Raw genomic sequence first — 16,071 nt, 5'->3', positions numbered from 1 at the left:
ACGAACTCAGAATTATATTATCATATTAATAGAAATTTATTTTTGGTTGTACATTGCCTAAACGCTCTATGAATTTATCAACTGCTTCAGTTGCAAGTGGGGCCAACAAAAAAACAACATGGTACTGGATTTTTATTTGGAAACACCCATTCTTGATTATAGTTGACCCTCTTATTTCCATTGATTTCAGCCGAGTCCCTCACTTTCCACCTACATGGGTACCACCATCTTCTGACTGGCATTGTCATCTCTGGTCTCTCCCATTCTAATCTATACTGCACACAGTCACCAGATTAATTCTCCAGGAGTGGTTCTCAAATATCAGAGTCACTTGGGAACTTACTCAAGATGCAAATTCTCAGCTCTACTCCGGACTGAGTGAATCAGGAACTGTGGAGGTGGAACCTGTGTCCTGACAAGGCCTCCAAGTGACCCTGGTGCAGTCTAAAGTTTGTCCTAGAGCACTGCTGTGATAACACGGTAGCTTGGCATATTATCCAAGGCCTTCAAAATCCTAAATCTGGCTCTAGTTTCCTACTCTACAGATACCAAAGAAATTTCTCCTGCATTTTGCCTTTCACTCACTCTATTTTGCAAGCATATTCTTCCCAAGATGTCTATCCGATGACACGTCATAGCCATTCAAGGTTCTGTTCAAACAGCATTTCTCTAGTAACTTCCCTGATCCAACTTGAAGTCTTCCCCCCTCTTCTATGTTCCAAAAACAACTTATACTTCTCATTGCCCAAATCCATTTCTTCCCCTCCCCCTCTCCTCCTCCTCCTTCTTCTCCTTCTTTGAATTTTTTAAAGTAGACTCCACGCCCAACCTGGGGCTTGAACTCACGACCCTGAGATCAAGAGTCGCATGCTCTACTGACTCAGCCGGTCAGGTGCCCCAATTTCTTCTTAATATAGTTATTCTGGCATTCCATTTCCTCTGGGCATAAACTCCATGAAAGTATGGACTAGTCTTGCTCATCTGCGTTGTCTACTGTGTTTAAAACTGATGCATGGACAAAGAACAAACTCAAATATTTATAAAATAAATTAACAGCTGGGTAGTGAGTAGAAGGAGCAAAATGACTGAAAAGAAATGTGGTTTTATGACTTTGTGGCTCCCGCTTCTGCACTCTGTCAGTGCTTCATCATCCATTTAGTGCTTATGCGTTATGGTTTAAGCTTCTGTTTATTTTCCCTGTGAAATCATGAGTTCCTACAAGGGTGGGAAGCCTGTCTTAACCATCTGCGTGCCTATGGTACTGGGCATAGGGCCTGTCACATTCTTTTTTAGGTTTTGATTCACATTTTTTTTTGAATGAATGAATGAGAACACTTCACCTAACATGAAATAATTGGCTTACAAAGTACCTCATAGTAGAAATAATGAAAGGCCCAATCCATTGCGCAGTTTGTCTCTTTTGTTTTTCTCCAAACTGTGTTTGTAACGTTTGGAGCCCAGATGGCAGAGGTAGCCAAGAAGACCAATACAAAGTGGTTGTCCCCTAAGACTTGGAAGGTTTGATAATTTGAAGGACTATTTTTAGTGTCATATGAGATTCCTTTTACTCACTACCCTTAAGCCTTCTACATTTGCAAGAAGAATCTATTTTCTAAAGCACATCATTAATAAGGATTAATGAGGGGCGCCTGGATGGCTTAGTCGATTGAGCATCTGACTTCGTTCGGTTCAGGTCATGATCTCACTGTTCATGAATTCGAGCCCCGCATCGGGTTCTGGGCCAACAGCTCAGAGACTGAAGCCCGCTTCGGATTCTGTGTCTCCCTCTCTCTCTGAGCCTACCCTGCTCATACTCTGTCTCTCTCATACTCTGTCTCTCTCTCTCTCTCTCTCTCTCAAAAATAAATAAACATTAAAAAATTTTTAAAAAAAGGATTAATGAAATACACAGCTTTGGATGGCATGGGCAAAGAATAAACACTGAACCTCCATAGCAAAGAACATTAGTATCTCTGTATGTCTAATGTACAGAGATATATGCAAACATTTCTTCCTTGACAATGAGGCTGGAGAGATGTTTATTCTGTAATTAGCGAAGTTAGAGGCATTTCTGATGTTTGTTTAGTGTAAACATTTCTAACTATACCACTTAACCATCATTATATTTTTAAAGATTTCATTTTTTTTAAGTAATCTCTATACCTAACATGGGGCTCTAACCTACAACCTCGAGATCAAGAGTTGCAGACTCTAATGACTGAGACAGCCACGTGCCCTTTAGCCATCTTTTTTTTAATGTTTATTTATTTTTGAGAGAGACAGAGACAGAGCATGAGTGGGGGAGGGGCAGAGAGAGAGGGAGACAGAATCTGAAACAGGCTCCGGGCTCTGAGCTGTCAGCACAGAGCCCGACACGGGGCTCGAACCCACAAACTGTGAGATCACGACCTGAGTCAAAGTCAGACACCCAACCAACTGAGCCACCCAGGAGCCCCAACCCCTTAACCATCATTTTAAACATCTATTTTTATGGTGGCATAAGCATTTCCACACCGATCACAGGAATCTGCTCCTGAAGCCAAGAGCACACTGTATGTTAGCTAACTTAACAATAAATTACATAAAAAATAATAATAAAAAAATAAACTAATAAAATTTCCCACACTGAAATCCCTAATCTGTTCTCTTGATAATTTAATATGTACTTGGTAATACTGCTTACATAATTCACCTGCTTAAATATTTCATATTTAAATATTTCATTTAGATTAAATTATTTAAAAATTCTGGGTTAATGGCATTCAAATTAATGTAAGTGTTCTATATTTTCTTGTCTTGTAGGTGACAATTTGAGGTTAACTTCAATTCCTCTCATTTTACTAAGCCAACTTTTTCAAACCTTTTCTGTAAAGGCCACACAGTAAATATTTTAGGCTTTGCAGGCCATATACGGTCTCTGTCACATATTCTCTGTTTCTCTCTCTTCTTTTCTCTTTTACAGCCCTTTAAGAACATGAAAATCATTCTGAACTCATAGGTTGTATCAAGACAGACCATACACAGGATTTGATCCATGGGCCATAAATAATAAATATAAATAAAGGCAGATGGTATATGAACACTTACATAACAAGGTTCATATGGGTGTCCATAATTGCTCAGACCTCATTACCCCTTTTCCTCTACAACTGAAGGGCTTTTTCCTAGATCTTGTCTATAAAATTAAAAAGTTGAAAACGCATAGGAGGTATTTAATGCTAGAGATGGGCTGGGTCCCCACAGACTTACAGAGTTATACAATTTAATAGAGAGAGTTACAGAATTCTACTGTTAGAAGAAATTGTTGCAATTATCTAATTTGAACCCTGTATTTTTTAATAAATAATATAACTAAAAACTCATAATAAATGATGAACTGATTAACTTACAAATACTGGAGGGATAGCAGGCCTTCAAATGTGTCTTTACGTAATTCGGTCAGATAATTTTCACTGAGAATTCTGCAAAATGAAAAGGTCATTTCTGGGTCAAAATGCAAAATAACTACAACTATTTGCTACACAGGACCGCTAGATGTGAGAGAAACCTGGGTAATGGTGCCACCAAATACACTAATTCTTATTTAATGTAGGGATGGCGACCTCTGCTGTTTGATTCAAATATTTTCTTCTCACATACTCCTTTGTCTCTCTCTCTCTCTCTCTCTCTCTCTCTCTCTCTCTCTCTCTCACACACACACACACACACACACACACACACACACACACCCCTATCCACTCTTCACACCAAAATGTACATTTAATGCCTACTCTCTGGATCACAAAATCTCTGTTAGAATCCAGCCCTGAGTGGCAAAAACATGGACAGAACTGCCACTTCCTCCTCTCTTTTCCCAAATTTTATTGTGGAAGCCCTATTTATAACCATATCAGTGCTACGAGTAAAGCCATCTAATTTTTTTCCCCAACCAAAAAGTATCTGTGAGAACTAAAAATGTGCATAAAATGCACATAACATAAATGCTCAGTTTAATATGTATAGAGTAAATACCCGTGTAACGCTATTTGTTCTTTCTACTGTTGGTGGATACTAGATTTTTCTAATTTTTAGTTATTATAAACAGTGCTGCTTTGAACATTTTTCTGTTTATATCCTAGTACACATTTGCCTAAGTTTCTCCAGGATTTAACAGGGGTACAAAATTGCCTTCCTAAGAGGTTGTGCTATTTCAAGCTGGCAGATTGAAACATGCCAGGTCTCTACCAAACTCCAAACTCCACCAAAGTCCCTAAGAATGATTAGAAAAGATACAATTAGAAAATCCACAACCTTAGCTCAAAGCCAAGGGAGTAGCTCTACAAACACTCCCCACCAGAAATGCCTTGGAGCCACCTACAGGGTGATTAGCTGGGATACTGCAGTAGGACCAAGGACAGCACATCAACCCCACATCCTTCCTCCTGGGATCTGGCAGCAAAGGGTGTTTTCTTCCAGGCAGGAGCCATTGGTGTTAGAAGGGGGCAGGGTCCCAGAACCCTGGAGGAAGGGTCTACACTCTGACTAGCCATTAGAAGTCACCTCCCACCTCTTCTTTAACTCTCAGGGGGACCTGTCACCAATAACAAGCCCCGTGGTTCATTTCACCTCTTCCTTAGGACCAGAAAACAGAAGCAAGTCAAATCTCAACTACAAAGATAAATTGCACTCAGGAATGACCATGTGGAGTGAGAAAGCCAATTCCATTCAGGACAGAAAATAAAAAACAAATATAACAGCTTATAGTCAATGACACAGTTAACAGAGAAAACACAAAAGGATTTGAGAATACCAACATTAATGGGGCACCTGCGTGGCTCAGTCGGTTAAGCATCCGACTTCGGCTCAGGTTGCAGTCCATGGGTTCAAGCCCTGCACTGGGCTCTGTGCTGAAGCTCAGAGCCTGGAGCCTGCTTCAGATTCTGTATCTCCCTCTCTCTCTGCCCCTCCCCAACTTGCACTCTGTCTCTCACTCTCTCTCTCTCTCTCTCTCAAAAATAAACACTATAAAAAATTTAGAATAGCATCATTAATATATCCTCAGATAGAGGTAAACAGTACATCTAATAAAAAGAACCAACTCAAGATTATATGAATGAAAAGTATTATCATTAGTAAAAAACTCAGTCTATGAGCAGCAGAAATGGTCGTTGAATAAATTAGAAAACTTGAGGGGCGCCTGGGTGGCTCAGTCGGTTAAGCGGCCGACTTCAGCTCAGGTCATGATCTCGCGGTCCGTGAGTTCGAGCCCTGCGTCGGGCTCTGTGCCGACAGCTCAGAGCCTGGAGCCTGTTTCAGATTCTGTGTCTCCCTCTCTCTGACCCTCCCCCGTTCATGCTCTGTCTCTCTCTGTTTCAAAAATAAATAAACGTTAAAAAAAAATTAACACAGAATTGCAATCGGTAGAGGTTGAGTTGGGATATGGAAGGGGAAACACCTTTCCTCAGAGCTACTGACTTCAAAGTTCTGGACCAAGAAGGACCTTAGAATGCAGTTAGTTTTTGTTTTTTTTTTGTTTTTTTTTTTTTGTATTCATATTTGGAGAGAATATACTCACAGTTTCTCAGCCCAACGGTATCCCTTCCATACATTTTCATCAATGTATTGGAAATTTCTGTGAAGAAACACAGTTCAGATCCTTGAACAGGTAGGAAAGGAATGAACGGAATAAATAAGAGAATCACTGGCAACCTTGTGGGGAATATTCAAATGCAGTAAATGCCAACTTTCTACTTTCCACAGCTATCAGCATCCCAGGTGGTGCAATTAATAAAGAGCTAGCGTGGGGCCACTGGCACAAACAAGGCAGCTCCTTAGAACCTGAACGTCCTATTTGTTCCATTCCTTGGGTAGATAACGCCTGTTCATTACTCTGGAGGTAAGTATTATTTTCCCCCAAATCACTTATGTGCCTAAAATGGTTCCTTCCACAAATCAATGAGAAAATAATAATCCAACGAAAAAAATGGTAAAAAATTTACCATTATCAGCAAACAAATGTAAAGAAGCCCTCTACTGAAACCTCTCTAGGTGTTAGAAGGATAAGGGAAATTAGAAATTAGAATAACTAACATGGAAAGATTTCTTAGACATATTGCATAGGGAAAAGCAACAAATCACTGGGCAAGGAATTAAAAAGTATCCCCTCATTAGGAAATTAGGAAAAAATGCAAAGGAAAGAGATGGGAAGGAAGGACACACATCAAAAAGGTGACAGGAGTTATCTTATGAGTGGTAGGGAGGGTGGGGTGGGATTTTCACGTTTTATCCTCTATACCTGTGACATTAAAAACAAAAAAAAGTATCCATGATAACTCATGTATCCATGAATTACACATGTTTAAAAGAAGCTATTAAATGCCTGAGGTTCAGTTTCAACCGCTAACCCTGCGTATGACTTTGAACCTTTACCTGTAGTTTTGTCCTCTTCCCTCAACAACAGCTTACCTGGTCAGTTTATATACACATTTTTTTCAGGGGAGTCAGGAATAAATTCAAAACAGATACCCATCTGCCCCTGTGCCTGGTGGACATTTCCAGTCAACCTGAAGCCTTCTGGTTGCTCCTATGTTCCCTGGTAAAAGATGCCTCAACTTCCATCATTCTCCTTTTCTGGGACAGAAGTTTCAGAGTAATATCTGAGTTTTCTCTTTCCCGTGCACACCCCACCCGCGACTGTCATCAGTTAGTCTATCTTGTCACTTCCTCCTTTGCAGTGCTCTCAAGGCTTTTCTTTCTACTCTTTTCAGCAACTCTGATTCGGCCCCTTGTTACTTTACCCCTAGGTTTTGTTAGAACATTCTATCTGGTCTCGCTGGATCAAGCTCTCCTCTCCAGATCGCCCTATATGGGGAACTGAAAATAATCCTCGTTTCAATGGTCTGTATCTCATGCTTGAAAACTTTCAATGGCCCTCTGTAACTCAGAATGTAACGTTCAAACCTCTCTAGCTGATAGTCAAGGTTTCTCGTAATTGGATCTTTAACTGCTTAACCTAATTCTTTTTTTTTTTTTAATGTTTATTTATTTTTGAGACAGAGAGAGACAGAGCATGAATGGGGGAGGGGCAGAGAGAGAGGGAGACACAGAATCGGAAGCAGGCTCCAGGCTCTGAGCCGTCAGCCCAGAGCCTGACGTGGGGCTCGAACTCACGAACTGTGAGATCGTGACCTGGGCTGAAGTCGGACGCTCAACCGACTGAGCCACCCAGGCACCCCTAACCTAATTCTTAATTCCTGATCATTCCTGCAGCCATGCCTTTGCCTAGACTTATACCCATTTTTTTCTCTATTTAACACATCAGAGCCACTCTTTAAGTCTCAGCTAAAGTGTTAGCTTATCCATGCAGCTCTCCCTGACCTCCATACTCCACTGAGTACAGAGTCTGCTGAATTCCAACACCCATGGTACCTCTTTTAGTACTTAATTACATGCCACCTCCCTTTTTATGACCATTTCCTTTCTTCCCACCTGTCATTTCATGTTCTGAAGACGATTTCATCCTAGTGTGGCGCCCATCGTACTTACTCTTGGGTTGGGCCCAAACCGAGTACTGTATGTGGAAGGCCGGGGGTCAAAGATGAGGTCTGGGGAATCAAAATAATAACAGCTAACACTCATATTTTGCCAGGCACTGATCCAAGTGCTTCATATGTATTACCTCATCTAGATCTCACAATAATCCCATGAGATGGTAGCTATCATAATTTCCATTTCACAGAAAAGGAAACTGAGTCACAAAGCTAATAGATGACAGACCTCGGCCCAAACGCAGGCAATCTAGTTCCAGAATCTCTACTCTTCACTACTCTGTTGTATCCTATTATAGAGGATGGAGCAAAAATGGGAGAGTAGAGGTTAAGGAATGAAATAATGGGGCTAAAAATTGGATAAGGAAAAAGAATAAGGACAATTACAAGTAAAAGATTGGAGAAGGGCGAACAGTAGTAAAAAGGAAAATGAAGATAAGGGATAGTTGACAAAGAAAAGGTAAAAACAGAAAGTCAGTCAACGTGGTTGGGGAGATGAGGAAGGCCCAGGACGACATTGAGGAAGAGACGGCCATGTCAAGCAGGAGGCAGAGAACGAACAAGTAAAGGCGATTCTTACAAGATGGTGAAGGTGCCGTTGTAGGTGTCGGGCTCCGGCTCGGGCACTCTGCGGAGCCTCTGCTGTAGGCTGAGACCAACACACGACAGTGTCTCATCTTTGCAGGTACAGCGCTCACATATTTTGAGGTCTGTGGCGGCATTCTGTTCTGGTTGCCAAGTTAAAGTTGTGTATGCCTTTTCTGAGGTATAGTTTACAAAATGCACCACAGAATGTTGAGTTGTTGGAGGAAAACCTGTCTCAAATGACTCTGGTTGCTGACTTACAGGAATTTCTAGGTCCATAGGTGGAACCGTGACTTCAGTCAGGTTTCGATGTTGACTCTGAACCTGTTCTGGATGTGCAAGTGTCACCTCAAGGTCCTTTGGGGGAGGAGCTGTAGTCTTCTTCAGGGTTGTCAAATGTTCAGCCTCTGTAATAGGTTCTGGAGTTATAGTAAGCTCCACATGACGAAATGGGATGATGGGTGATGCTGGATGCTGACCTTGATCCTTACTTGGAGTTGGAACTGTCACTTCCTGCTCGAATGGATATTGAACTACAACCTCCTTAGGTGGCTCTGGAGGCTGAGTTGGGGTGTCTCGCATGGTTGGAGAAGGTTCAGTCTCCACACTGGATCCTGCAGTTACAGTAAGTTCCAGGTCCATAGGTGGAACTGTGACTTCAGTCAGGTTTGGATGCTGACTCTGAACCTGCTCTGGATGTGCTAGTGTCACCTCACGGTCCTTTGGAGGAGGAGCTGTAGTCTCCTTCATGGGTGTAGAATGTTCAGCCTCTGTAGTAGGTTCTGGAGTTATGGTAAGCCCCAAGTCCACATGATGAGCTGTGACACTGGGCAATGTTGGTTGCTGACCTTGATCCTTACTTGGAGTAGGAACTGTCACTTCCTGTTGGGATGGATACGGAACAACCTCCTTAGGTGGCTCTGGAGGCTGGGTTGGGGTCTCTTGCATGGTTAGAGAAGGTTCAGTCTCCGTAGTGGATTCTGGAGTTATGGGAAGCCCTGGGTCCAAAGGTTTAACTGTGACTTTAGTTAAGGTTGGATGCTGAATGTGCTCTGAATGTGGAAATGTCACCTCAAGGTCCTCTGGAGGAGCGGTAGTCTGCTGCAGGGCTGAGGGATGTTTAACATCCGTAGTGGGTTCTGTAGTTACGGTAAGCACCAAGTCCAAAGGCTGAACTGTTACATTCGGCAACCACAGACGCTGAGCTTGATCCTGATCTGGTGTTGGAACTGCTGCCTCTTGATATACTGGAGGTTGAGCTACAAGTTCCTTAGGCGGCTCTGGAGGCTGGTCTGGGGTCTGTTGAGTTTTGGCCTTATTCAAGGTTGAAGGCTGAACCTGAACCTGCTCTAGATGTGCAAATGTTACTCAAGGTCCTTTGGAGGAGCTGTAGTTTTCTTCAGGGCTGTAGAAGCTTTAACCTCCATAGTGGGTTCTGGAGTTATGGTAAGCTCTAGGTCCAAAGGCTGAACTGTTACATTAGGTGACAATGGATGACGAGCTTGCAGACCTGGAGTTGGAACTGTCACCTCCCGAAACAGTGGAGGCTGAACCACAACCTCCTTAGGTGGCCCTGAAGGGTGACCTGGGATCTCTTGCGTGGTTGAAGTTTCAACCTCTGTAGTGGGTTCTGGAGTTATGGTCAGTTCTGGGTCTAAAGGCTGAACTCTGGCTTCAGTCAAATTTGGATGCTGAGCCTGGACCTGCTCTGGATGTGGAGGTGTCACCGCAGTGTCCTCTGGAGGAGCTATAGTCTGCTGCATGATTGTAGAATGCTCAGCCTCCACAGTAGGTTCTGGAGTTGCAGTAAGCTCCAGGTCAGCAGGCTGAATAGTAACATTGGGCAAGTTTGGATGCTGAGCTTGCTCTTGTCCTAGAGGTGGAACTGTCACCTCATTACGGACTGGAGGTTGTGCTACAACCTCCTCGGGTGGCTCTGGAGGCTGAACGGGGGCCTCCTGCTGGGCTGGAGGAGTTTCTGCCTCCTTAGAGGGCTCCGGAGGTTGAGTTGGAGACTGCTGAAGAATTGGAGATGGTTCTACCTTCTCAGGGGCCTCTGAAGGCTGAGCTTGTACCTCCTGTTGTGTTAGAGAAGGTTCTATCTCCTTAAGTGGCTCGAGAGGTAGAGATAGGGTTTCCTGCTGGACTGGAGATGGTTCCACCTTCTCAGGAGGCTCTGAAGGCTGAGGTGGGGCCTCCTGCTGTGTGGAAGGTTCTACCTCCTTAGGGGGCTCAGGGGATACAACTGGGGCTTCCTGCTGAGTTGGAAAAGTTTCTGCCTCATTACCGGGCTCTGAAGGCTGAACTGGGGCCTCCTGAGGTGTGGGAGAAGGTTCCACCTCCTTAGGGGACTCAGGGGATATAGCTGGGGACTCCTGGAGGACTGGAAACTGAGCTGGGGCCACCTGCTGGGTTGGAGACTCTGCCTCATTAGGGGGCTCTGAAGGCTGAGCTGGGGCCTCCTGCAGTGTGGGAGAAGGTTCTACCTCCTTAGGGGGCTCAGGAGATACAGCTGGGGCCTGCTGGGGGACAGGAGACTGAACCAGGGCCTCCTGCGGGGTTGGAGAAGATTCTGCCTCATTAGGGGGCTCTGAAGGCTGAGCTGGGACTTCCTGCTGAACTGGAGATGGTTCTACCTATCAGGAGGCTCTGAAAGCTGAGCTGGGGCCTCCTGTGGTGTGGGAGAAGGTTCTACCTCCTTAGGGGGCTCAGGAGATACAGCTGGGGCCAGCTGGGGGACTACAGACTGAGCTGGGGCCTCCTGTTGGCCTGAAGCAGGTTCCACAGCCTTACGGGGGTCTGGAGTCTGAGCTAGGACCTCTTGTTGGCCTGGAGAAGACTCATCTTCAGGGGACTCTGGAGACTGGGAAAGACGCTTGGACTGAGCTGGAGAAAATTCAACTTGCTCAGGGGGAATAGGAGATTGAGCAGGGACATCCTGCTGCACTGGAAGATGTTCAACCTCCTTAGTTGCCTGGGGACTTATGAAAATCCTCAGATCCACAGGTTTAACTGTGATATTAGGCAACACTGGATGCTGAGCTTCACCTGGACCTGGAGGTGAGAATGTCACCTCATGCTGTACTGGAGACTGAGCTACAACATCTGTAGAGGACCCTGGAGGCTGAGCTGGATGCTCATACTGAACTGGAAAAGACTCGACCCCCTCATTGGGCTTTGGTTGCTGAGCTGGGACCTCTTGCTGGATTGGAGAAGGTTCTCTACTTGCAACAGGCACTTGAGGCAGAGCTGAGCTCTCCTGCTGGCTTGGAGAAAGTTCAATTTCCTCAGGAAAATCTTCGGGTGGAGTTGAGACTTCGTGCTGGACTGGAGAAGATTCAACATTTTCAGGGGGCGCTGGATGCTGATGTGGGACCTCCTGCTGGGTTGGAGAAGGTTCAACTTCGCCAGGATATTCTGGATACTGAACTGGGGTCTCCTGCTGTGTTGGAAGTTTCTCCTGTGTGGTAGATTCTGGAGATTGCGTTGGAGTCTCCTGTTGAACTGGCAAAGATTCAACCTCAGGGGACTGTGGAGGCAGAGTTGGGGCTTCATGCTGGGTTTCAAAAGGTTCCACATTAAGAGGCACTGAGGGCTGAGCTCTAGTCTCGTGCTGAACTGGAGAAGGTCCCACCTCTGTAGTGGGTTCTGCAGTCATGGTAAGCTGCACATCTGGAGGTTTCAAACTGACATTGGGCAGGTTTAAATGTTGATCACGGTAGTGACCTGGAGGTGAAACTGTCATCTTATGATGCCATAGAGGTTGAGCTGGGTGCTCCTGCTGGGTTGGAGAAGGTTCCACCTCCCTGGAAGGCCACTCTGGAGGCTGAGCTGGTTGCTCTTGCAGGGTTGCAGAAGATTCTATCTCCCCTGGAGACTGAGCTGGAGTCTCCTGCTGGGTTGAAGATTCTGCCTCATTAAGGAGCTCTGCAAGCTGAGCTGAGACCTCCTCCTGGGTTGGAGAAAGTTCAGCTTCTCCAAAAGGGTCTGGAAGCTGAGCTGGGGGTTCCTGTTTGCTTAGAGAAGGCTTAGCTTCCTCACGAGGCACTGAAGGCTGAGCTGGGGTCTCCTGCTGCCTTAGAGAAGGATCAATCACCCCAGGAGGCTCGGAATGCTGACCTGGGGTCTCCCGCTCACTTGAAGGCTCAACCTCCTCTGGAGGCTTACCCGAGGTCTCTTGCTGGGTTAGAGAAAGTTCTGCTTCCTCAGTATGTTCAAGAGGCTGAGGTGGGGCCTCTTGCTGGGCTATAGAAGGTGCAACACCTTTCTCAGGCCCTGGAGTTGTGGTAAGTTCCACATCTAAAGGCTTACCTGTAACCCTGGGAAACATTAAATAATCCCAACCTGGCATTGGAACCACCTCTGGGAGCCTTTGATGCTGGGTTAGCTGGTCATTCAGATCCTCATCTGAATGGGGGTAGTCCTCCAACGGAATGTGTGTTCACGAATGGAACCAAAGTCTCCTTCAAATCCTTAGGCGGGGCCAACATCTGGGCTGGAGCAGAGGACCCCAGGTAATTAAAGCCCCCCAGCCCAGCTGGGGTGTAAGTGCCTGGGGCGATTCGGGTGGGGGATCAGAGGAGCGCGACGACCAGGGCTCAGCCGCCTCCAGGGGGTCGGAGGTCAGCTGGGCAGGGTCCAGGGCCCACTCTGGAGGCTGAGCTGCCTGGACCAGCAGCCACAACGGTTGCCACATAAGGACAAGCAGTGGGGCCAACAGGCGCAGCCGGGACATGACTTGCGGAGGCTCCGGGGCGCAGCGACCCAGGCGAGTGGGGTACTGGCGCTGGGAACTGAGCGGGAGCCAAACCATTATGGCAGCCCCCTGATGCGCGCGTGCACTGTTAGCAAGTGCGCGCCCCTCCCCCGCCTACGTCCCACCCTTTATTTATTGATATCTTTATTTACGCCACCTTTATTAGCTCCCTGGAGATGGGCTCTGCACCACCAGAGCGGGCCCTTTTCCCAGAATCACTTGGGGCCCAGGCCTCCCTCCACCCTGCAAAGGCCACCACTCCCCCCGTCCCTTTGGAGGAATGGGGCGCCTGGGTGGCTCAGTTGGTTGAGCGTCTGACTTTGGCTCAGGTCATGGTCTCACCATTCATGGCTTCGGCCCCGCATTGGGCTCTGTGCTGACAGCTCAGAGCCTGGAGCCTGCTTCAGATCCTATGTCTCCCTCTCTGCCCCTCCCCTGCTTGTACTCTCTCTCTCTTGTTCTCTCTTCAAAATAAACATTAAAAAAGATGTTTTTTGAGGAATAAATGCTTATTGTTGTTTTAAAAAATTTTTTTTAAATGTTTATTTTGGAGAGAGCAAGAGACAGAGACATAGAGTGCGAGTGGAGGAGTGGCAGAGAGGGTCATAATCTCGTGGTTCATGGGTTGGAGCCCCGCATCGGGCTCTGTGCTGACAGCTCCGAGCCTGGAGCCTGCTTCAGATTCTGCGTCTCCCTCTCTCTCTGCCCCTCCCCAGCTCACGCTCTTTCTCACTCTCAAAAATAAATAAACATTAAAAAAAAAATCTAAAAAAAAAAAAATTCACAAATCTAGCCCCAAATTAAGCTCTCAATGACATGAAACACATTTTTGCTTTTTTTTTTTTTTTTTTTTTTTTTAACATTCTGTATGTGGCACATTAGTATTTTCTTTTAGAAATTATTTTGGCAACTTAATCCCTAATTCAGGGCATCCATGTGAGTGATTTACAGAAAAGTTCTTCAGCAAGATATTCATGCAAGATATATATGAGATGCCTACATCTGGGTGACACATCCTATTTGAATGGCATAATGGTTTCAAACGCTGTAGTATAATCACATTTAAGGCCATAGTTACTCTGTTCCCAAATCCTTGAGATTCTGTTTGAGGGGAGCTCTAAAAGGCTTGTGTCCTCTCCTATGTCCACAACTGTGGGAGTGCTCTGATGAAATTTGCTCTCCAAACTTCAAATAAGGGGTCAGAGCCAAGGGTCAGGACTTGAGGAAAAGCCCCAGAAATCCCCTGCAGTCAAAAGCAGTTTCTGAGTTTCACATTTCCCAAAGGATGATAGAGCTAATGCCAAAGTCTTCCAAATTCTGCTGGTTGCTTTACATTATGGCTACAGTGGCTATGTCACCCCTGAACTTTAATCTCCACATACTTGAATTAAATCCTGTAGCTCGTCTTCAGTACTGGCATCTGTGATCTCTTCACAGGGTCTGTATTCCACAGCTATTTTACCACTTTCTGAAATAAAGTGAATAAGGATTGGAAAAAAAAAAAAAAAAAAAGAGGGCGCCTGGATGGCTCAGTCAGTTAAGCGTCTGACTTCAGCTTAGGTCATGATCCCATGCTTCATGAGTTCAAGCCCCATACCGGGGTCTCTGCTGTAAGCACCAGAGCACACTTCAGATCCTCTGTCCCCCTCTCTCTGCCTCTCCCCTGCTTACTCTCTCAAAAATAAACATTTAAAAAATCAATAAAGTTAACAAGATCAATTCAGAATTTTCCTTGTTCTAAAACTAGCTGTATCCAATGATAGCACCCAATAACTAGACATTCTTTTTATTTATAAAAGCAGAAAATAAAAGCATTTTCCTAGAAGTTTTCTCATCTCACACTTCAGTTTTTAATCATACCTATGTGTGAAAAAATACATATGAAGTTAACGACTGTGTGGTTCAAAAACGCTATCATCTTAAGAGATAGGAACTAAGGAATAATGACACAGGAAGTTAAAACTATGGAAACAACAATGTTCAAAATCAGATGACTAGACAGTAAGGCATTAGGTAGAGGTCAGTGTGAGTTCTGGAATAGAGACCATGGACTATAGCTGATACTTCATATTAGAAACAAGGCCAGTGTCTACTCCCCGGAAACAAAATCCCACCAGATACAATGAACAATGCTTTGGAGAGAGGGAGAGGGGGAGGGGGAGGGGGAGGGGGAGGGAGAGAATGCGCTTGGACAGTTTATTGGCAGAAACTGGCCCATGTCCCTTATAGACAATACAATTCCCCTTAAGGCAAAGTACAGCTACAACATTTTGATCGTGTACAAGGGATACCAGAGCATGTTAGGGAGAGGTCAGCAACCCAAAGGTTTAGTTTGGTTCTTAAAGGTTGTTACTCAGAATTGACAGCTAATGGAGATTCTACCTGATGACCAGGGAAGTCAACTTTCACTGCAAGAGCTGTCCAGGCTGGAAGCCTGAGACCAATCCAGGGTCAACTCTTATGGGCAAATAAGGCCTCTGAAACTTAGCTAGGCTTTCTTAGTCTCTAAGCCTGCAAGACTGTGAAGCGGCGAGGGCGGGGTGGGGGGGGGGGGCGATTGTCTGGGGACTCATTACTAATTATAAAGTTCCCTTGGAGCACAGCCTGTAACATTCACACCATTGTAGAACGCAATAGAGAACACAATCGATGCTATTCAATAGCCTGACCACTTTCAAGGTTCACAAAAATATAGCTGACCCTAATATAAGAATCATATTCACCCAATAGGTCAGTGCCAAAAACAAAAACTGAAGCTGAATGGATTCCAAAAACATAATCTAATAAATTCTCCAACAGGAAGACGATGATAACAAGTTAACATATTTTCTCTGCTTACCATGTTTCAGGGATAGTTTTAAACTTTTCCATCATCTCATTTGCTCTTACAATTCATCCCCCATGAGGTAAGTTGAATTACTACCTTTACTTGGCAGATAGAGAAATTGCAGCGTAGAGAGATTAAATACTTCAAATCTGACTATAAAACCTAAAATTGCATAAGAAATCTAGGAGACAGAGCTAAGATTCAACACCAGACGTCCATAGCTTCAAAGGTTTTTTTTTTGTTTTGTTTTTTTTGTTTTTTTTTGTTTTGAGAGAGAGAGCACATGGCATGTGAGAGTCAGGGAGAGGCAGAGAGAGAGGTAGGGAAAGAATCCCAAGCAAGCTCCACGCTGTCAGCACAGAGCCCAACATGGGGCT

General features: G+C 44.9%; 1 protein-coding gene and 1 long non-coding RNA gene across 2 annotated transcripts in view; both read right to left on the bottom strand.

Moving 5' to 3' along the window:
* Window positions 1-13,694, bottom strand: part of LOC147571054 (uncharacterized) — a 43,057-nt gene extending 29,363 nt beyond the window's left edge. Inside the window, 8 exon segments of the mRNA XM_086696666.1 lie at window positions 3,390-3,461; window positions 5,555-5,611; window positions 8,107-9,478; window positions 9,481-10,299; window positions 10,863-12,523; window positions 12,525-12,654; window positions 12,657-12,981; window positions 13,674-13,694. Coding sequence (XP_086552792.1) covers window positions 3,390-3,461; window positions 5,555-5,611; window positions 8,107-9,478; window positions 9,481-10,299; window positions 10,863-12,523; window positions 12,525-12,654; window positions 12,657-12,981; window positions 13,674-13,694 — 4,457 coding nt within the window.
* LOC147571053 (uncharacterized) lies at window positions 13,695-15,894 on the bottom strand. Its single transcript, XR_015247745.1, has 2 exons — window positions 15,707-15,894; window positions 13,695-14,335 (listed from the first exon to the last, which is right to left on the bottom strand). It is a non-coding gene; the product is annotated as an uncharacterized LOC147571053 (long non-coding RNA).
* Between the last annotated feature and the right edge of the window lie 177 nt (window positions 15,895-16,071).

Source organism: Puma concolor, unplaced genomic scaffold, assembly GCF_028749965.1.
Source record: "Puma concolor isolate L17-30 unplaced genomic scaffold, mPumCon1.1.hap2 unalloc_scaffold_69, whole genome shotgun sequence".
Taxonomy (NCBI): Eukaryota; Metazoa; Chordata; class Mammalia; order Carnivora; family Felidae; genus Puma; species Puma concolor.
Note: the sequence above shows the minus strand (reverse complement) of the source record. Positions and strands in the feature narration are given on the sequence as shown.